The 21992-nt window shown below is 50.3% G+C and overlaps 2 protein-coding genes and 1 long non-coding RNA gene across 3 annotated transcripts in view; all 3 read right to left on the bottom strand.

The window, feature by feature from the left end:
- Positions 1-273: 273 nt before the first annotated feature.
- On the bottom strand, positions 274-10310 carry CHRNB1 (cholinergic receptor nicotinic beta 1 subunit). The gene is made up of 9 exons (XM_087917303.1): positions 10152-10310; positions 9844-9989; positions 8158-8202; positions 7175-7284; positions 5712-5820; positions 4877-5024; positions 3280-3471; positions 1740-2215; positions 274-288 (listed from the first exon to the last, which is right to left on the bottom strand). Exons 1-9 carry the CDS (start codon positions 10201-10203, stop codon positions 274-276), a joined length of 1293 nt encoding a protein of 430 aa, XP_087773429.1. The 5' UTR covers positions 10204-10310.
- A 2569-nt stretch (positions 10311-12879) lies between these two features.
- On the bottom strand, positions 12880-14803 carry LOC148124383 (uncharacterized). The gene is made up of 2 exons (XR_015740104.1): positions 13604-14803; positions 12880-13131 (listed from the first exon to the last, which is right to left on the bottom strand). It is a non-coding gene; the product is annotated as an uncharacterized LOC148124383 (long non-coding RNA).
- A 2398-nt stretch (positions 14804-17201) lies between these two features.
- Positions 17202-21992, bottom strand: part of FGF11 (fibroblast growth factor 11) — a 5128-nt gene continuing 337 nt past the window's right edge. The window contains exons 2-3 of the mRNA XM_087917304.1: positions 21293-21491; positions 17202-19498 (exon numbers count right to left, since the gene is read on the bottom strand). Of these exons, the coding sequence (XP_087773430.1) occupies positions 19392-19498; positions 21293-21491 (306 nt within the window). The 3' untranslated portion in view covers positions 17202-19391. The remainder of the gene's footprint in view (positions 19499-21292; positions 21492-21992) is intronic.

The raw sequence follows: 21992 nt of genomic DNA on the forward strand, positions 1-21992 counted from the left end.
CCTTACCTGTCTGAAATGGCATAGGGGTTGGACTAGATGACCTCCAGGGTCCCTTCCAGCTCTGTCGTTATTCTGTTATTCAGAAATTGCGGGAGTTTCATCCCTGGTGGCTTTCAAGAAGAGACTGGACTGCCTTCTGTCAGAAAGGATATAGGGTCTCCCGCTTGGGGGGTTGGGGGGTTGGACTAGATGACCTCAAAGGTCCCTTCCGACTCTTGTCTCTGGGCATCCACAGGATCTAGCTTTCTAGCATCTCTAGTTTTCCTAGGAGGCTCACACCACATCCCGCTAGAGACATAATCCAGAGATCGACCCCATCGCTCGAAACCCCTCCATTTGAGGGCCAGAGGATCATACGGGTGGTGGAAACCATAATTCGGAAGCTACCAATAGACGAGAACATTTGAAGCCCGGGCTTTGTTGGTAGGGTCTGTTGCGGTTCTGCCAATTGCTCGAATCAAATCATGATCCTCGAGCCAAACTTCAAAAGAACCCAAACAATTGATGAGGAGCAACAGGTTGGCATTTGACCTGTAGGTAGCCCACACTCTCACACGTCGTTTACTGTCCTCTGTGACCCTGTTCCCCACCCCCACTCTCTCCGGAGTGTGTCATAAATCAGATTCTCCAACAAAGGATTTTCCTGGGGCAGAAGATCTGGTAGCCTGGGCTACAGTCTTTGTAAGAGAAGCGTGGAATGTACTTCTGGTTTTAATGGCCGTACCACTCCTTCAAGTTTTCAAAAAAAAAAAAAAAACCTCCTGATTATGGCAACTCAAAAACAGGCCTAGGAATGCATTACGAGTTGTCAGAATCCTAGGTGCTCTCTGAGCTTGGTGTTTTAATTCCAGTTGTTTTTTATTCCAGATGTTACTAGGTAGGGAGTCAGCTAGCCTTGCAGAGAGGAGGAAGGGGGAGGAGGAGGAGGAGGAGGAGGAGGAGGAGGGAGGAGGAGGAGGAGGAGGAGGAGGAGGAGGAGGAGGAGGAAAAAGATGATGGGGTCCTTGGTGCTCTCTAAGCTTGGTTGTTTTCTTGGAGGCATTTCATTACCCAACTAGGGAACATCCTCAGTGATAGAAGGGAGAAGGAGGAGGAGGAGGAGGAGGAAGAACAACAAGAAGAAGGCGAAGGAGGAAGGAGGAGGAGTAGTAGAAGAAGACAAAGGAGGAGGTAGATAGGTAGATAGACAGACAGAGGACTAGATGGTAAGTAGGTAGGTAGGTAGGTAGATATGAGAGATATGATATAAATAGATGATAGATAAATGATAGAAAGAAGAGAGAGAAAGATGATAGATAGATAGATAGATAGATAGATAGATAGATAGATAGATAGGAGATAGATATAGATAAGAAGGAGATTGAGAAGGAGGAGGAGGAGGAGGAGGAGGAGGAGGAGAAGAAGAAGAAGAAGAAGAAGAAGAAGAAGAAGAAGAAGAAGAAGAAGAAGAAGAAGAAGAAGAAGAAGAAGAAGAAGAAGAAGAAGAAGAAGAAGAAGAAGAAGAGGAGGAGGAGGAGAAGGACTATGAAGGACTATGAGGTCCCTGGGTGCTCTCTGAGTTTGGTTGTTTTCTTGAAGATGTTTTGTGACCTGACTAGGGAATATGATTAGTGCTAGAAGGGAGGGGGGTTTGTGGAGTGGAGGAAGAAGAAGGGGAGGAAGAGAAGAAGGAGGAGCAGGAGGGGGATGGAGGAGGAGGAAGAGGAGGGGAAGGGGAGGAGGAAATGGAGGAGGAAGACGAGGGGAGGGAGAGGAGGAAGAGGAAGAGGAAGGGGACAAGGACCATGAGTCCGATCTCTGAGCTGGGTATTTTCTTTTGGACGTTTTATCATCCAACTCAGTGACATCCTCAGCGCTCGATGAGTCCCATCGATGATCCTTGTCCCGCCAATGCTGTTCCCTAGTTGGGTCATCATGAAACACGACCCCCATGACCTTCGGGTCAACTGCCCCTCCCCCCAGCTCCAAGGGACCCCACAGGAGGACATTACCTGCCTCACCCAGAAGGGCATCTTGTAGGAGCTGGGCGAGCGATGATGAATGTTGAGGACGACCACGCTGAGGATGACAGAGAACGTCACCAGGATCATAGTGAACATCAGGTACTTGATGATGATGGGCACCGCCAGGGAGGTCTCCGGGACCTTTTTGGCCAACAGTAGCAAGAAGACGGTGAGGGTGAGGAGCGCGAATATGGAGAGTGTCATCTTCTCGCCTGGTTGTGAAGAAGAAACACAAGTTGGGCTTTGGACCAAAGTCAGAGGGATCCAATACCGCCATTTCTTCGAGATTGGCGTCAGTGAGTTAGCTGTGGCGAGTTGTCCTAGACCTAGGGGTGCCAAACTCAAAGCCCTCTGTAGAAACGAAGGTAAAGGACCTGGTGCCTCTGCTACAGCGATAACAGGCCGCCGACCTCTGTTTTCAGCTGCGACGGCCTCCTGCACCCCTCTGCCAGCGAAAATGGAGTTCGGGAAAACTCCTGTTTTCACTGGCGGAGGCTTACGGGAGGCCGTCCCAGCCAAAAATGGAGATCAGTGGCCCGTTTTCACTGGCAGAGCGCTCGGCCGCCACAGGTTCTCCCGACAGGAGTGACATCAAGCTGGTCACGGCCACCCTCTTGAGGCCAAACACAACCTTGATGTGGCCCATGATATCATCGAGGTTTGACACCCCATCCTAGATTCCAACCCCGTGATTTGCTACAAGCGGGGGCGGGCTTTGAAAATTTCACCTACCGGTTCTCTGCGCAGTGGCTGGGTGGGCATGTAGGTGTGGCCTAGTCAGCCTCCTGCACCACAGCGGGGGGAAGATGGGGCATTTTCACCCTTTCCACACTCCAGAGGCTTTCCTTGATGGCAAAAAAAATGATCTCCCCAGCCACCGGATGCCCGAAACGGGCCTGTTTCCAGCCTTCTGGGACTTTGGGAGGGGCGTTTATCACCCTCCCTGCACTCTGGAAGCTTTCCACAAGGGCAAAAACAGCTTCCTCAGCCTCCAGAGGCTGTTTCAAGCCTTCCAGAATTTGGGAGAGCTGTTTTTCGCCCTCCCTGAGTCTCTGCGCAGGCCCTGTTCTTACCTGGCATCCAAAACAGGCCATATAGAGACTCCTGGGAGGGGCGTGGGGAGGGGAGGGGCCACCCAGGGGGTGGGATTAACCAGTTTGCCAAACCAGTCCTTAAAGATGATAAAATTAGCTACCGATTCGCACGAACCGGGGTGAACCGGTTGCATCGCAACCCCTGCTGTGAGAGAACCGGAGCCCATTCGCAGTCAGCTCACCGGCATCCGGCGGGAGGTAAAACACGAAGATGGCCAGGATTGTGATCAAGATACAAGGTATGATGACATTGATGAGGTAGAAGAGCGGTTTACGGCGGATGATGAGGTAGAAAGTGATATCCTCGTACAGCGAATCTCCCGGACGAGTGTTCTTTTGGGACGGTTTGTGCTGGAACTCCCACTGTCCGTTGTCTGGAGAAAGAAAGGAGGAAGGATGCCTGAAAGGAAGACACCCACCCCCACAATCCTCCATGCTTGTGTCACCTCGAATGAAGCCCCCCGTGTTCTTTGAGCAGACTGAGAAAGATGGACAAAACCAGGAAGTTCCGGAGAGGAGACGACGGTGTGCACAAAAGCGGGGAGTTTGTGGCTAAATCCTGGATTCGGTTGACCCAGGAAAGAAGGCCGCCTGCTCCCCAAACTTTCCCGGTTGGGGACCCAGAGAGGTGGGGGAGGGGTAAAAGAAGGAATGATTCTGTGGGAGGGGCAAGCACATGTGCGTGTCTGTGCACGTGCAACATTTGTGGCAACGTTCGCACGAGCGGGACAGCAAGCACCCATGATGATGCTCGTGCGAGTTGGGGTACATGTGCATGAAGAAGCATCCCAGTGCCGATTAACCCATGGCCCCCCGCAGGTGAGGGTCCCCTGGCTCAAGTGAAAATACGGACATTGATTTGAGTCCAAGGAGATCCAAACAGTCAAGATGGCAGCCGCAACTGTGCAATTGAAGCCTGTCCTTTTTTTAAAGACGACTCGCGGAGCTGGAGAAAACTCCAGCTTCTCAGACAGCAAAGGTAACTCACGAACAAATATTGGAGGAGTGCGTAACACGGCACAAGGCAAAACTCACAAAACATCTCACTTATTTTGACCATGTCATGCGGGGAATTACTGGGAAGAGCCTTTATAATGGTACCTTGGTACTCAACCTCTTTGAAATGAGTTTGGCACTGGACGCATTTTCACGGCAACATTTCCTCTCGGTACTCCTCATTTGTTTAGTACTCAACACAAAAATTAGAACTTGTCATTGTGACTCGCTACATTACTCCTTATGGGAAGGATTTGTTTGGTACTCATCGTTTTTGGTACTTAATGCACCTCCCGGATCCAATTAACGTAGAGTACTGAGGTACCAACCATATGTTGGGAAGAGTTAGCGGTAAAAGGAAACCACGTCATCAAAGAACACAGTAGCTGAGAACCATCAAAGCTGACACTGGCCAGAATATACAACAAGTCAAAAGAGGCAGTGCACGATTGGAAGATGTGGAGAGACCGCCTGGCCCGCGGTCAGGATCTGGCCAAGATCTGGACACAACTGAATGGATAACATTATTGTCACCAGTGCTCTCCCCTGCAGACACGCATCCTTCGAGGGAGGTATTGTAAACCAAAAAAAGTGGAAACAAACGAACATTGCAGGAATTGGAAAGGGAAGATGGGGTTCCGGTGAAATCCTTCCTTGGTTAATGGAACGAAGGTGGTGCGCGGGGTTTGCGCAATCTCCATTTCGATCCTGTGAGTGGGTTTGCGCAGCAAACGGGCAAGTGCCACCCTCACATTGGGCGCCAATTGGGCAACTTTTCCTCACCGATAAACGTGTTTTCATATATCAGGATCTCCTTCACCTCCTCCCCTTTTTCATTTATGGGGTGCAGGAGGGTGACTTGGGAGGCGTCGTACGTGTATGAGCGGAAGACCATCGTGCAGTTCTGCCAGTCGAACGGGAAATAGGTAACCTGCAAAAAAACACAAAAAAACACAAGCGGGAGAATCTGAGGAAGTATGGCATAGGCCCTGGAACCACGTCCTCCTTTATGAAGCCGTCCTTGACTTACGGCCACAGTTGAGAGTGCAATTTCCATTGCTAAGCAAGGAGGTCATTAAGAGCTGTGGTGGCGCAGTTGATTAGAATGCAGTACAGACCATCCTCGACTTGCAATTGTTCATTTAGTGACTGTTCAAAATCTAAACAGTGCTGAAAATAGTGACTTATGACCATTGTTCCCCCTTAGGACCGTTCTAGTGTCCCCCCACGGTCCCGTGAATAAAATTTGGACACTTGGGCTGTGGATCCGCATTAATGACAGCCGCAGTGTTCCAGGGTCATGCGATTCCCCTTTTGCAACCTCCTGACGAGCAATGGAGAGGGCGGATTTGCTTAACAACTGTGCGACTCACTTAAGAACGGTGACAAGGAAGGTCATGGAATGGGGGAAAAGTTACCGAAGATCTATCTGGCTTAGCAGTGGAAATTTGTGGTTGTAAATAGGCTTAGCTACGAAGGCCATGGTGCGTTTTGAACTTCATTGAGTCAGGCACTCGGCGCATTTTGACATGGACATTTTGACTCAGTCATTGTTTGTTTAGTCCTCGACGCAAAAGTTATGCAGAGCGAGTTATGAGGGCTGAGAGAGGAGTCGAACCTGGATCCTGCAGCTGCTCCGATAAAGGCCCGGGGGCTGCCACTGGACCCTCCCGGTATAGTGCACGAGGACATCCACGCTGAGAGCAATGTCAAAGACGCCGTCGTTGCTGGGTGGAAAAAGAGACGAGAGAGAGAGAGATGCCATCACTGGCGGGTGAGAAAAGGGAAACCGGCTCTCCCTTCGACGGGAAAACGAGACACTCGAAACCTTTGGCTGGAGGATTGCAGCTGGTTTTAGGCTGAAGGTTTAGCCTTGCAGGGGGCAGGGGGGACACCCCCCCCCAAGTGGCAGCTCAAAGATCAACATTAATTTCATTCAGCTCAACTGGGACAATTCCCTAAAATGTTTTCGCTGTTCTGCCTTCCGCCTGCGAAGTTTTGGTGTGTTTTCCATTGAATAGAAAAATGTGAATTTTATTCATTTATTAATACACCTCATTTCCTTTCCTTTCCGTCCTTCCTTTTCTCATATCCTTCCTCCCTTCCTTTTTCTCTCCTTCCTTTTCTCATCTTCCTTCCTTCCTTCTTTCCCTCATCTCCTTCCTCTTCCTTTTTATATCCTTCCTTTTCTCATCTTCTTTCCTTCTTTCCCTTCCTTCCCTCATCTCCTTCCTCCCTTCCTTTTTCTATTTCCTTTTCTCATCTTCCTTCCTTCTTACTTTCCTTCCTTCCCTCATCTCCTTCCTCTTCCTTTTTCTATCCTTCCTTTTTTCATCTTCCTTCCTTCCCTTTTTTCCTTCATCTCCTTCCTCCCTTCCTTTCTATTTTCTTTCTCATCTTCCTTCCTTCTTTCCTTTCCTTCCTTACCTATTTCTCCTCCCTCCCTTCCTTTTTCTATTTCCTTTTGTCATCTTCCTTCCTTCCTTCTTTCCCTTCCTTCCTCCCCTTATCTCCTTCCTGCCTTCTCCTTCCTTCCTTCCTTTTTATATCGTTCCTTTTCTCATCTTAAAAACCTCCCTCCCTTCCCTCCTTCCTTCCTCTCCCTCTTTTTTCTATCCTTCCTTTTCTCATCTTAAAAACCTCCCTCCCTCCCCTCTTTCCTTCCTTCTTTCCTTTCTTGGTTAGACTAGAATCTTCTAGATGACCTCCAAACTCCCTTCCAACTCTATTCCGATTGACTGATTGAGGGGCTGCCACAAAGGAAGAGGAGGGCGTCAAATATTCTCCAAAAGCACTAAAGGGGAAGACAAGCAACAACCGAAGGAAACTCATCAAGGACTAAGAACTAAGGAGAAATTTCCTAACAGGAAGGACAATTAACCAGTGGAACTCCTTGCCACCGGAAGTTGTGGGTACTCTCCATCACTGGAGGCTTTCAAGAAGAGATTGAACATTTAAAACCACATTTCCAGCTCTATTCTGATGGATTGAGAGGCTCCCATCAGCTCCAAGGCCCCATTCCCACCCACGACAGTTGTGGACGAGGCCAGCATCAAGATTCTAGTCCTCCTGGAGGCTCACTTGTTCATGAGAACGATATCCGGGAGCCACACTTCATCAGCACCAACTCGGATGGCCGTGATGCCTTCAAATTCGGCTGGGTTCCAGGTGAGCCGATAGTCGATCCACTCCTGAGAGGGAAAGGAAATTTGGATGAGGAAGAGGATGGAAGAATCGAGCAGGACCCCCGCCCTACCCCCCAAAAAAGAAGAGGAAAAATTACAGGGCAGCCAGTAAGTTAACGAATTGTAAGTTTTTATCCTTTGACTTACAACAGGTCCTTGAGTTGTCGTTCAACGTTACCACAGCCCTGCAAAAGGTCTTGATGACCCTTTTTCCAACTTACGACTGTTGCCACATCGGTCACGTGATCAAAAGTCAGCAAAGACAAAGGGGCGGATTCCGGACTCACTTAACACCTGGGTGACTCACTTAACAACAGCAAGGATTCACTTGCAAGAAAGGTCGTAAAAGAGAGCCAAAACTCCCTTAGCACCAGGAATTGGGGGCTCAGTTGGGGTTGTAAGTCAAGACTACCTGTCTATAGCATAGTGTTGGACCCAAGAAGGAGGTAATAGGCAGACATCGAAGACCAGTTTCTCTTTGTGAATTTGAGTGTCTCCGGATGTCTTCACTTTTTGGCAACCCAGATGGAGCTCGGTCGATGCACTTAGCTGCTCGGAAGCTCTGCACTTCACGGTTGTTTATACGCAACATCCTTCTCACTGGGTGCCCAGACAGCCCCCTCCCCACAATCTTTACACACATGTCCTCGAACCCATGTCTCACTCTCTTCTTCTCTCCCCTCCCCGCCCCCACTCCTTAAACAGCTGCTCCCGTCTTCTACTCCAGCTTCGAATTCCTCCGCCGGTTTGGCCCTCTGCCGACAAGAGAGTTCCAGACAACCATCCCTGTTTTTCTAATGCAGAGGCGGCAAAAAGGGTCCATAGACGGCAAAAAAGTCAAGATGGCAGTCTATTTTTCTATTTTTTTCCCCTACTCACCTGGTTCATGTAGACCTTTGTGGTCAGCTCCTCGTCCTTTTCATTCTGAAAAGAAAATATGTGTGTGTGCTTTCCGGAGCCTCCGTATTGTCAGGAATTTTTTTGACACTCCCCCCAAAAAGGGGGAGGAAACACCCTCCCAGGAAGAGCCAGTGACTGAGGGAGGGGGCTGCCCCCCGCCCCTCTGTGGTGGATGGGTTCATGCCAACGCTGGACTCCAGGCTTTCGTTTGTACCCCAGCGCTGAGCAGGGGTTCGACTAGATGACCTCGGGACCCCCTCCACGCATCCCCCCCCTCTTCTCCCCCAGAGTTCATGGCAGACGGAGACCACAAGGTGGCAAAGCCCAAGAAGCTGACATAAGTGGCCCAGAGATTTGATTTGATTTTCCTTTCCTTCCTTCCTCCCTTCACTTTCCTTTCCCCTTCTTCTCTTTCATTTCCCCTTCCCCCTTTCCTTTCCTCCCCTTCCTCCTTCCCTTCCCTTCCCTACCTTACACCCCATCCGACTTATCTTCCCTTATCATTTTATAACCAACCTGTATTATTATTATTATTATTATTATTTTGTAAATAACTCCAGGTGGCAAAAATACTTAATCTTCCCCCTCCTCCTCCTCCTCCTCCTATTTTCCCCACAATAATAACCCTGCGAGGTAAGCACTGGCCCAAAGTCACCCAGCAGGCTTTTGTGCCTAAGGCGGGACTAGAACTCCCGACTCCTGGTGATTGGCCCAAAGTCACCCAGTTTTCATATGTAAGGCGGAACTAGAACTCCCATTCTCCTGGTGATTGGTCCAAAGTCACTCAGCTGACTTTCATAGCTAAGGCGGGACTAGAACTCCCATTCTCCTGGTGATTGGCCCAAATTCACTCAGCTGGCTTTCATAGCTAAGGCGGGACTAGAACTCCCTGTCTCCTGGTGATTGGCCCAAAGTCACCCAGCTGGCTTTCCTGCCCAGGGCGGGACTAGAACTCCCCGTCTCCCAGTTATTAGCTTGGGGCTTCAATCCAGATCAAACTGGCTTCATTCTTCCACGATCAGAAAGCACGGCCGGTTGGCCAATCCAGCACAGGGACCAAGAGATGCTCGGAAGTAGATTAGAGACCCCCCCACCCCCCGTCCCCAAATTTAGCCCCCCCCCCGCCCTGTCCTGCCAGCACCTGGCAGTGGACGATGTGTTATTAATAGCTGGTTTCTCAGCTGTTGCAGCTTCCGCTGCCCTCTTCCACGCCCAGGACCAAGCGTGCAAAGCCCCAAGGACACCCCATCCCATCGTTCCCCGAAATCTCACCGTTTTGGGGTGGGAGAGGGGCTCGGCCTGTGACTCCCACCCGGGGGAGGGCAGAGAAGCCTGTCTGGCCGCAGAAAGACCAGGCGGGGAAGGGGAGCCCAGCAGTACTCCACGCCTCATCCTCCCCAGCCGCTTCCTATCGGTGGTCTATGGACTTGCGGGGCGTCGGGGTAGGTAGGGTCTCCCCTGCTGGGCAGGCGAGATGGCCTAGATGACCTCCCGAGGTACCTTCTGTGATATTTTTTGGGGGTATCCGCCAAGGCCGGCCAAAAGGCAACCCATGGGGGAGGCTTGCGTGTGGTGGTGGGCAAAATCGGGGCTTTCCTCCCCCCACCTGGTGGGCAGCCCCCTGCCCCTCCCCATAGGACACCCCCTTCCGTCCTCCCCACTTACTAAGCTGATCAGCTGCGAGAGGGACATTCCCACCCTCACGGGGACCTTGTGGGAGATCTGGTGGATGGGCAGCACCGTGGCGGAGTAAGTCTCGAAGAGCCGCGTTCTCAGGCGCCCCTCGACTTCGACTTCCGAAGCCCCCGCAGCTGGAGAGAGGAGGAGGAGGAGGAGGAGGAGGAGAGGAGGGGGGAGGGGTAACTGCTCCTCCTGGCCGCGACAAGCAGGCGGGTGCCCCTCCAAGGTAAAGAGGGGTCCCAGGAGCGGGAGGGAGCCCCCTCCCTCCGACGCAGCTGGGGCCAGCCCCCTACCTGAGACGGCCAGCATCCAGAGGAGTCCCCCAAAGACCATCCAGACGGGCATGGCGTTCCCTCGCCGGGCCTGAGCTCTGGCAGAAACGCGCGGCCGGGAAGAAGCTGCCTGGTTTCTGGACAAACACCCGCCCCCTCCCCACACACCTGCGCCAAATGCCGGGGAAGGGTCGGATCGAGTTCCCCCGGGTGGGTGGGGGAGGGGGATTACCCAGCTGCTGAAGGCATTTCCGTCCGGGCAGCTGTCCCGGGAAGGGCAGCCAAAGCTCCTGGGTGGGAGGGGTCGTCGTCCACATAGACCCCTTCCCCACACCCCACCCCGGGCTGGGCAGAGAAGGGAAGCTCAGGAGCACCCGGGAAGGAGAGGGAAGGGGCCTTGGAGGTCATCTAGCCTAACCCCCTGCTCAGGCTAGCTGGGTCCCTACGAAACTAGGGGTGGGGCTTAGTTTTTGGGGAGGAAAATAAGGGGAGGGGAATTCTGCCTCTGCCTCCCAGCATCCATCGGAATTCATCTGGCTAGTGTCCTGTCCGTGTGTGGAGGGCTGTTTGGAAACTGAAACCGTGAGCAAGGAGGAGACAGCAAGGAGCCTGAGCGTGGCTTAGCTCAACTGTTCTGTACTAAAGCTGGTTGGTGCTGTGAAACTGAAACTGAAACTGAAACTGAAACTCCTCCGTTCTGCTTGTGTTTTGCGTTTGGAAGAGCATCAGAGCATGTTAATAATAATAATAATAATAATAATAATAATAATAATAATAATAATAATAATATAGGAAATACTCTAAATGCTCTGATGGTCATTTTGAAAAATCCTTTCTTAGTGAGCCCTAGAAACCAAGAGGAACACACATGCCAAATTTCATGTTTGTAGGCTTTATGGATCTGGAGATTTTGTGATGATGCGTGAGGGGCGTTTCCCTTTTTATATATATAGATAGATATGATAGATAAATAGATGATAGATAGATGATGGATAAATAGATGATAGATAGATGATGGATAAATAGATATGATAGATTGATAGATATGATAAACAAAAATGATAAATAGATGATAGATAGATATGATAGATAAATGATAGATTGATAGATATGATAAATAGATGATAGATATGATAGATAGATAGATAGATAGATAGATAGATAGATAGATAGATAGATAGATAGATAGATAAATAGATGATGGATAAATAGATATGACATATAGATAAATATGATATTGATAGATATGATAGATAGATGGATATGAGAAATAGATAATAGAAAGAAGAGAGAAAGAATAGATAGATGGATGGATGGATGGATGGATGGGTAGATAGATGGATGGATGGATGGATGGGTAGATAGATGGATGGATGGATGGATGGATGGATGGATGGATGGGTAGATGGATGGATGGATGGATGGATGGATGGGTAGATAGATGGATGGATGGATGGATGGATGGATAGATAGATAGATAGATAGATAGATAGATAGATAGATAGATAGATAGATAGATAGATAGATAGATAGAAATAGATAGATAGATGATAGGTAAGTAGGTAGGTAGATAGAGACATAGGGAGAAAGAGAGATGCTTGACAGAGATGATAGATAAATAGATGATAGAGAGATGATAGAGAAATGATAGATAAACATGATATAGATTAGATAATTAGATAATTAGATAGATAGATATAGATAAGAAGGAGATTGAGGAGGAGAGGAGGAGGAGGATAGAATGGAGTTGGAAGGTACCTCGGAGGTCTTCTAGTCCAACCCCTTGCACCGGCAGGAGAATCTGCAACATTTCAAACACAGGACTCTCCAGTCTCTTCTTCAAAACCTCCAGGGTTGGAGCCCCCACAACTCCTGGTGGCAAGCCATTCCGCCGGTCCTTTGTCTTCCCTGTCAGCAAGTTTCTCCTCCTTCCTTCTAAAGTAGCTTCTTCTCCTCAGTTTCCCGCCCGTTGCTTCTTGTCTCGGTTTCCAGTTCCCATCATCCCCAGCCGGGGGGGGGTGGAGTACCCCCCAAACTCTCTCTCCCCCTCCCCGTTTTCTTAGCCCACCCACCATGGGTCCTTAATTCCAACTCCGAAATCCTATCAACAGGAAACAGGGCGACTGCATAGAAATAACGGAGGCACCTTCGAGGTCATCTAGCCCAACCCCTTATATATACCGTTCCACCAGCAGAGGGCTGCTCCCACCCCACCCCCCACCAGCCCCGGTCCCCCAGTCTCTTGCGACAAAACTTCCCGTGTTGGAGCACCCCGACTACTTCTGGTGGCAAGTCGTTCCGCTGGTTAAGCCCCTCCTCAAAAAAAAAACAAATTAAAAAACGATGCGAAAGAACTGTAGAAAGTATCCTTTATTTTAGGGTGCTGAAGGGGTGGGGGAGGTTGTGGGGTTGTGGGGGGGGGGGAGGCTGATCCTTCGCCCCCGGGATTTGGACGGAAGCCAACTTCTCATGCAGGGCGCTAGAGGATCGCCCGCAATTATTGCGCATAGGATGGAAATTTTTCTTTATTATTAATTACTGTTATTGCTTTTCAGTAGGGCGGGGGGAGGAAGAGGTCGAGGCAAGGCGGGGGGTGGGTGGGAGGGAAGAAAGAGGTGGGGTCAGGGGCGGGGCCAAGGAAGCCCCAAGCCCCGCCTCCCCAGCCGGGCTTTGTCACCGGAAGGCTGTTTTGGGCCGTTTCCCATCCTTCCTGCCTGCCTTTTTCGTTTTCCTCTCCCTCCCTCCTTCCCTTTTTCTTTCCTTCTCCTTCCTTCCTTTTCTCCCTTCCGCTCTTCCTCCCTTTCCTCCTTCCTTCCTTCTTTCCTGTCCTTCCTTCCTTTTCCATCTTTCCTCTTCTGTCTTTCTTTCTTTCTCCTTCTTTCCCATTCTTTCCATCTTTCTTTCTTCCCTGCCTTCTTTCCCTCCTTCCTTCCTTTTCTTCTTTTCTCCTTTCCCCTTCTTTCCATCTTTCTTTTTCTTTCCTTCCTTTCTTCTTTTCTACCTTTCTTTTCTTTCTCCTTCTTTTCCCCTTCTTTCTGTCTTTCCTTCCTTCCTTCCTTCCTTCTTTCCTTTCTCCTTGCCCCTTCTTTCCATCTTTCTTTTCCTTTCCTTCCATCATTCTTTTTTACCTTCCTTTTCTTTCCTCTTTCTTTCTTTCTCCTTCTTTGCCCTTCTTTCCATCTTTCTTTCCTTCCTTTTCTTCCTTCCTTTTCCTTTCTTTCTCCTTTCTTTCTTTCCATCTTTCTTTCCTTCCTTTTCTTCCTTCCTTTTCCTTTCTTTCTCCTTTCCTTCTTTCCATCTTTTTCTTTCTTTCTTTTCTACCTTCCTTTTCTTTCTTTTTCTTTCTCCTTTCCCCTTCTTTCTTTCCTTCCATCCTTCTTTTCTACCTTCCTTTTCTTTCTTGTCTTCCTTTCCTTCTCCTTTCCCCTTCTATCCATTTTTCTTTCTTCTTTCTTTCCTTCCTTCTTTTATACCTTCCTTTTCTTTCTTTCTTTCCGTCTTTCTTTTTCTTTCCTTCCTTCCTTCCTTCCTTCCTTCCTTCCTTCCTTCCTTCCTTCCTTCCTTCCTTCCTTCCTTCCTTTCTTTCCTTCCTTCCTTTCCCTGAATTGCGCCTGATGCCTTCCGGGGCGCAGTAGCATCCCCAATTCCCACCCGGATTGTCCAAGGAACGGGGTCCTTCCCACATAGGGTTTTGCATTACACTTATTACAAAAAGTGCTTTAAATATTCATTTAAATTTCAAAACAGGGGGCATGATCCAACTCTGGCCCCCTTAAAGACCTGGGGACTTCAACTCCCAGAATCCCCAGGCCTGGGGAATTCTGGGAGTTGAGGTCCCCAGGTCTTTAAAGGGTGTTTCAAGGTGTTTTAACCCCACAAAAATTCCTAATTTCAGAGTCTCCTGCAAACAAACCGCTTGGAAAACATCCAAATAGTCACTTATCAGCACTGTGATTTCCACTTTGGGGGATCCGTGCTCCAATGGATCCCCACCCCAAACTGGGGGTGCTCCGAATCTCCCCCACCCCGTGGAGAACAGCAGAATACCGGAGGGACCCCCAGAGGTCTTGTAGTCCAACCCCAACATTACATATAGACTTTTCGACCTCCCCTGGCGACACACAAACACATACAGAGGATCTGGTGGCATAACTCTTCAAAATGCACCAATTGGGGGGTCCCCCCCCAACCTCTCCCCCGCCCAGCCAAGAGGGAGGGGGAAAATCCAGACTGTGTGGGTTTCCCCCCATTTCGATTCTACTCATAAGTTTTTGGACACCTGAAAGCTGTTTTATGGCGAGGGCAGCTATTTGAGGGTGGGGGGTTGGACTAGATGACCTACAAAGTCCCTTCCAACTCTGTTAATCTGACTTCTCCCAATGCCCATTGGGGTCCTGGTCTCGGTTCTCAACCCCTTTGGACTACAAGGCCTATCTTTCCCTAACCAGGGTGCAAAGATGGGTTAGGTTTGCTTTAGAGGGCTTTGCATATTTGTGTTTTTTTAATTTTTATTCTCCAAGTTCTTCCAAGTTGAAAATGTCCTTTTTTTCTGGCTTTTCATTTGGATTAAAACAGACCTTGGAAGGGACCTTGTAGGTCATCTAGTCCAACCCCCGCTCTCAAATATCGGAAGGCTGCTCTCCTGCCTCCCCTGGTCCTTTTGTTCCTTAAAATCAGATGCAAGTCGGATTAACAGAGTTGGAAGAGACCTTGTGGGTCATCTAGTCCAACCCATCCTCCTCAAATACTGGAAGGCTTCTCTCCTGTCTCCCCTGGTCCTTTTGTTCATTAAAATCAGATGAAAGTCAGATTAACAGAGTTGGAAGGGACCTTGTGGGTCATCTAGTCCAACCCCCACTCTCAAATATTGGAAGGCTGCTCTCCTGTCTCCCCTGGTCCTTTTGTTCATTAATATCAGATTAAAGTCAGATTAACAGAGTTGGAAGGGACCTTGTGGGTCATCTAGTCCAACCCCCACTCTCAAATATTGGAAGGCTGCTCTCCTGTCTCCCCTGGTCCTTTTGTTCATTAAAATCAGATGAAAGTCAGATTAACAGAGTTGGAAGGGACCCTCTAGGTCATCTAGTCCAACCCCCCACCCTCAAATATTGGAAGGCTGCTCTCCTGTCTCCCCTGGTCCTTTTGTTCATTAATATCAGATTAAAGTCAGATGAACAGAGTTGGAAGGGACCTTGTGGGTCATCTAGTCCAACCCCCTGCCCTCAAATATTGGAAGGCTGCTCTCCTGTCTCCCCTGGTCCTTTTGTTCATTAATATCAGATGAAAGTCAGAAGAACAGAGTCGGAAGGGACCTGGTAGATCATCTATTCCAACCCACCCACCCCCACAGCCCTGCCCAAGCAAGATAACCTACCCCATTTCTGGAAAGTTTTCAACACAGCTCTGTGAGGTAGCTTGGGTTGGGAGTGGGTTGAGTGGAGAACTCCACTTTGGGAGCCTCCGAGGTTGAGTGGCGAATAGAACTCGGTCCTCCCCTCCACTGTTTCTGGGGGGGTTGAGGTCCATCATCCACGCAACACCGGTCGGCTTTTAGGAGGTCCCTCTATGGGGTCCTTGGTGCCCGCTGAGCTTGGCCGTCGGTTTCGGACGTCTCGTGACTCCCTCGGAAACTCCATGCGTGTTCTGGTCACACATGGACATCATCTAGCCCTGAGGACGTCACCCAGTTGAGTCCATGAAACACCTGGCAACAGGTGACCGAGCTCAGGTACCCCCAAGGACTCTCCCCGCTCCTCTGTGCAACCCCCCCTTCTGTCCTAGCACTGATGATGTTCCCTAGTTGGGTCATAAAACGTTTGCACAAAAAACCACCACGCTCAGAGAGCATCAAGGACCTCACAGTCTTCCTCCTCCTCCTCTTTTTCTTCTTCCACCTCCTCCTCCTTCCTCCTCCTTCCTTCTCTTCTTCTTCCTCCTCCTCTTCATTTCCTCCTCCTCCTTCCTCCTTCTCTCCCTCTTCCTCTTTCTTCTCCTCCTCCTTCTTCCTCCTTCCTTCTCTTCTTCCTCCTCTTCTTTCTTCTCCTCCTCCTTCCTCTTTTTCTTCTTCCACCTCCTCCTCCTTCCTCCTCCTTCCTTCTCTTCTTCTCCTCCTCCTCTTCATTTCCTCCTCCTCCTTCCTCCTTCTCTCCCTCTTCCTCTTTCTTCTCCTCCTCCTTCTTCCTCCTTCCTTCTCTCTTCTTCCTCCTCTTCTTTCTTCTCCTCCTCCTTCCTCTTTTTCTTCTTCCACCTCCTCCTCCTTCCTTCTTCTCTTCTTCCTCCTCTTTTTTGTTTCCTCCTCCTCCTCCTTCCTTCTCTTCTTCCTCCTCCTCTTTTTCGTTTCCTCCTCCTCCTCCTTCCTTCTCTTCTTCCTCCTCCTCTTCATTTCCTCCTCCTCCTTCCTCCTTCTCTCCTTCCTCTTTCTTCTCCTCCTTCTTCCTCCTTCCTTCTCTTCTTCCTCCTCCTCTTCATTTCCTCCTCCTTCCTCCTTCTCTCCCTCTTCCTCTTCTTTCTTCTCCTCCTCCTTCCTCTTTTTCTTCCACCTCCTCCTCCTTCCTTCTTCTCTTCTTCCTCCTCCTCTTTTTGTTTCCTCCTCCTCCTCCCTCCTCCTTCTTTCTCTTCTTCCTCCTCTTCATTTCCTCCTCCTCCTTCCTCCTCCTCTCCCTCTTCCTCCTCCTCCTCCTTCTTCCTCCTTCCTTCTCTTCTTCCTCCTCCTTTTCATTTCCTCCTCCTTCCTCCTTCTCTCCCTCTTCCTCTTCTTTCTTCTCCTCCTCCTTCCTCTTTTTCTTCTTCCACCTCCTCCTCCTTCCTCCTCCTTCCTTCTCCTCCTCCTCTTCTTCCTCTTCCTCTTTTTCATTTCCTCCTTCTCCTTCCTCCTTCCTTCTCTCCCTCTTCCTCCTCTTCTTCCTCCTGCTCCTCCATGCAAACTACCCTCCCTCCTAGCACTGAGGTTGTTCCCTAGTTGGGTCACAAAATGTCAGCCAAACTCAAGACCTGCCCCGCTCATAGCAACAGAAATCTGGAACTCTAACTGTGGTTGTTAGGTTGAGGACCGCCCCCCCCCCCCCCCCCCCCCCCCGCACTTTTAACCCTTTCTGAAGCGGAGCTGAGGATCTGTCAGGATCCCTGGATCCCGCAGAGGCCAGGTAGGCAATCCAGAGCGGATTCCTTCTCCCTTACAGGCGCCGGTGGGAAGCAGAGCCCTTCACACAGCCCGGTAGGAGGGCCCGGGGGAGAATGGGTAGCGGAGTGTCATGGGGAAGGTGGGAGACGGGTTCGCTTCGGAGAACCGGAAAGGGGTCGTGTCCGGAGGCAAGTAGATCGACAGCGTTCGATCCCGCGAGACGAAAGAGGCACGGGTGGGATTCTACCAGTTTCCCCACCAGTTCGGTGATCGCGCACTTTTGCGCCTGCACAGCCTTGCAATCGGCTGAGAGGAGAAAGAAGAGAAAAGGATGGGAGGGAGGCCCGATCCTGCACGTTTCCCTCCTCTCTCCTCTCCGCTGATGGTCGGAGCCGCTTTTCTTTTTAGACAACCGGTTGGGGAAAACCGTGGCAAACCGCTTGCATTTCACCACTGGCGAGAGGTCCGCAAGCCTTCCGAGGCATGTGTCCCAACCCGTCAGCCGTTCCCCTCCCCCATGCTGATCCACAGGCTCGAGGGGGGCCCCACCCCACGAGCAGCGATCCGCATCGCCCTCCCTGCCGTCTCCCATCCACCCGCTTCATTTATTGCAAGGAAAGGAATAAGTAACTTCAGGCTCCTGAGAGACGGAGAAGATGGCGAGGAGGGCAGAGCAGGGAGGTGGGTGGAGACCCTTAAGGAGAGATCCCCATTCCCTCTCCCCAAGCACCCCTCCCTCAATTCTCCCCCATTCCCGGCGCCGGGAAGAGAGTGCTGCCACTCAGTGGCCAAAATAATAATTTCTCCAGGGTTTTGCTTCAAAGGACGGGAAGGGGAAATGCACCTGCCCTCATTTCCCCTCCACCCTGGTGGTCGTCCAATTTGGGGAGGGGTTCCTGGCCCCCTCCAGCAGGTGTGTGGGGGAGGAAAGGAAGGAGCCTTCCACCCCAGTTTGGCCTCTTTCTGGCCGTAAGAAAGGGGTGTTCCCCCACTCTGCTCCCCCAAAAATCCATCCCCTCTCATTTTGATTTCCCCCAAAAAAAAGTCACCCTTTGGATTGACGGAGTCCAATTTGAGTCCTTTGATTGGCAGGTTGTCGGATCGGCAGCTGAAGCCCGGGGTTTCTTCGGGAGGAAGGGCGGGGGTGGGGGGCAAACCCCCTTTTCCAAATGCACCCCTTGTTTTAAACTGCAAGGTGACCTCACGTCCCGGTGATTGGGGGCGGGTTTCCCCGGCGGTGAGGGGGATCCCCAACTCCTGAGTGGATGAAGAAGAGAAAAAAACCCCACAACCCAACCCCCCACCGGCTCTCTCTCCCTTTCTGCTGCCAAATCTGGTGTCGTCCCCAAAAAACGAGGTCAGCCGTGAAACCGTAGATCATTTTGGCAATCTCCGGAGAGGACAAGGTCAAGTTTTTAAAAAAACAAAAACAAAACAAGGGGGAAGAGAGAAAAAATAAAACATCCTTCAAGAAACTGGAAGATGGCTCAGTCCGTAGGCAGGAAGTCTGGTCTTTGCCCTGGCATTTAAAAAAAAAAAATAGAAGAAGAAGAAGAAGAAGAGAGGAGATATATATATATATATATATATATACATATATACTTTTCTAAGCTTCTTGAGATAGTTCCGGAAGCTGCATTTGGCGGCCGGAGGGAGGGAAGCACCATTAAACAAAACGCACACACAAAAAAAACCCTGCTCTCATTTTTTGCATGGAAGACGAGGATTGTCTCTGGGTGCCCCCCTGCCACTGCATCCCAGCCACTGGAGAACGAGCCACGGCGGGTCTGTCGGAGTCGGGGAAGAAGAGGCGTGTCAGCTCCCAGGCAGCCATCTTGGCCCCATAACTTGGGACAGGAGACGCTGTCCGTTCGGCCTTCTGCACCTGCAGGTGGGCACCGTCTCTTTCTCTCTCTCTCTCTCTTTTTCTCTCTGCTTCACTCTCTCTTTCTCGCCTCTTCTCCCGGGCAGTGGATCTCTCTGGAGGGGCTGATCAGATGAAGGAAGCCACCCTGAGAACGGAGTGGAAGACGGACGCGTGGAGGAGGCATGTTTTGGCGGAGAGGGGCTGGCGAAGGGGAGAAGTGGGGGGTGGAGGAGAAGAGGCGGCCTCGCCCGCCCCCTCCACCCGATCCTCAGGACTACGTGGCCGCGGCTTCCTTCCGGGGGCCACCATCGCCCTCCTCGGCTTTCTTGGCCAGGGCCTGCTCGAAGATGTTGTGGAGGGAAGGCTCGCGATACAAGGCCACTGGGGAGAGAGAAGAGAAAGAAGGGAGGGAGGGAAAGAAGGAAGGAAGGAAGGAAGGGAGGGAGGAGGAGGGAGGGAGGGAGGGAGGGAGGGAGGGGGAGGAAGGAAGGAAGGAAACAGGAAGGGAGAGAGAGGAAGGAAGGAAGAAGGGAGAAGCAGAGAGAAAATAAGAAAGGAAGAAAGAAGGAAAGAAAAAGAAAGAGAAGGAAGGAAAGAGGACGGGAGAGAGAAAGGAAAGAAGGATAAAGAAAAAGGAAAGGGGCAGGAAGGAAATAAGGAAGGAAGGAAGGAAGAAGGGAGAAGCAGAGAGAAAATAAGAAAGGAAGAAAGAAGAAAAGAAAGAAGGAAGGAAAGAGGACGGGAGAGAGAAAGGAAAGAAGGATAAAGAAAAAGGAAAGGGGCAGGAAGGAAATAAGGAAGGAAGGAAGGAAGAAGGGAGAAGCAGAGAGAAAATAAGAAAGGAAGAAAGAAGGAAAGAAAAAGAAAGAGAAGGAAGGAAAGAGGACAGGAGAGAGAAAGGAAAGAAGGATAAAGAAAAGGAAAGGGGCAGGAAGGAAATAAGGAAGGAAGGAAGGAAGGAAGGAAGGAAGGAAGGAAGGAAGGGAGAAGCAGAGAGAAAATAAGAAAGGAAGAAAGAAGGAAAGAAAAAGAAAGAGAAGAAAGGAAAGAGGACGGGAGAGAGAAAGGAAAGAAGGATAAAGAAAAAGGAAAGGGGCAGGAAGGAAATAAGGAAGGAAGGAAGGAAGGAAGGAAGGAAGGAAGGAAGGAAGGAAGGAAGGAAGGAAGGAAGAAGGGAGAAGCAGAGAGCAAATAAGAAAGGAAGAAAGAAGGAAAGAAAAAGAAAGAGAAGGAAGGAAGGAAAGAGGACGGGAGAGAGAAAGGAAAGAAAGATAAAGAAAAAGGATAGGGGCAGGAAGAAAATAAGGAAGGAAGGAAGGAGGAAGGGAGAGAGAAGGGAAAGAAGGGAAAAGAAAGAGAAAGGAAGAAAAGAAAAAGGAAGGAAGGAAAGGCAGGCGGGCAGGGAATGAGGATGGAAGGAAGAAACAAGCAGGAAGGGAGAGAGAGAGAAAAAGGAAGGTGGGAGAAAGGAAGGAAGGAAGAAGGAAAGAAAAAAAAAGAGAAGGGAGGAAGGAGGACAGGAGAGGGAAAGGAAAGAAGGAGAAAGAAAAGGGAAAGGAAAGAGGCAGGGAGGAAATAAGGAAGGAGAAAGGGAAAGAGAAGTGAAAGAAGGAGAAAGAAAGAGAGAAAGGAAAGGAAAAGGAAGGAAGAAAAGGCAGGGAGGGAGGGGACGAGGATGGAAGGAAGGAAACAAGCAGGAAGGGGAGAGAGGGAGAGAGAGAGAAAGGAAGGAAGAAGGAAGGAAAGAGGCAGGGAGGAAATAAAGGAAGGAAGAAGGAATGAAAAAGAAAGAGAAGGAAGGGAGGAGGATGGGAGAGAGAAAAGAAAGAAGGAGAAAGAAAGAAAAGGAAAAGGAAGGAAGGAAGGAAAGGCAGGGAGGGAGGGGATGAGGAAGGAAGGAAACAAGCAGGAAGGGAAAGAGAGAGAAAGGGAGAAAGGGAGAAAAGAAGGGAAAGAAGGAAAGAAAGAAAGAAAGGGAAGGAAGGAGATTAAATTGAAGCTCCAGGCAACAACTAGCAGTTATTCAAGACAGGCTGACTTTCTTTCATTTCTTCACCTCCGTCTCCGGAGCCCCTCCCCTTCTCCTGTCTCCCCACCCACCCATCCACCCACCCACCTACCTCCACTCGCTTGAGGGCTCGGGGGATGGTCCCAGCGCCCTCCTCGCCTGCCTACCTTCCAGCAGTTTGGGCAGGAAGTGGGCGGAGGCCTTGGTCTTCTTGACTCGGTTGCCCTTCATCACCTGCCCGTCTCGGTTGATGCCCAGGTACCAGGAGCGCCCGGATTCCCTCTGCCGGTACAAGGTGGAGGAGTAGGTGACGTAGTAGTTCTCGAAGACGCACTCCTTGAAACGGCACTCGGCGGTGAAGTGAGCCTGCGGAGCGGGGAGGAAAGATGACGACCTGCAGGAAGATAACGATAACCCCCTCGATCCCCTCCCCTTCATAGGATCCCAGTAGTGGGATCCTACCTTAGCCACTACCGGTTCGGCCGGTGATTGCCCATGCGTGTGCGTGCGCGCCCCTAGCAAGCCAATCAGCCAAGAGGATGAAGAAACGAAAAGCTAGGCGTGGCAACCCTCCCTCCCGCGCACTTTTCGGTCTTTTATCCTCTAAGCCAGTGGTCGCCAACTGGTGGGCCGGGCGACCACTGGCGGCCCACGAGAAAATTTTGGTGGCCCACCAAGAAATGTCACCACCACCCCCACGAGCAATTAATGTGGAGTAGGAAGGATGTTCGTTTCGGTTTATTTTCATGGTCCTGACGTGCACTGAAGATGGTGTTGGATTCCATTGTATGAGGTGCAAGGACAATAGAGGAAGCTGACTAACTAATGCAGGCTGTGTGGGAACACAAGGCTGTGCTGCCCACACGA

This window comes from Pseudonaja textilis, chromosome Z (genome assembly GCF_049901715.1).
Source record: "Pseudonaja textilis isolate UNSWEBS1 chromosome Z, rPseTex1.2, whole genome shotgun sequence".
NCBI classification, from domain to species: Eukaryota; Metazoa; Chordata; class Lepidosauria; order Squamata; family Elapidae; genus Pseudonaja; species Pseudonaja textilis.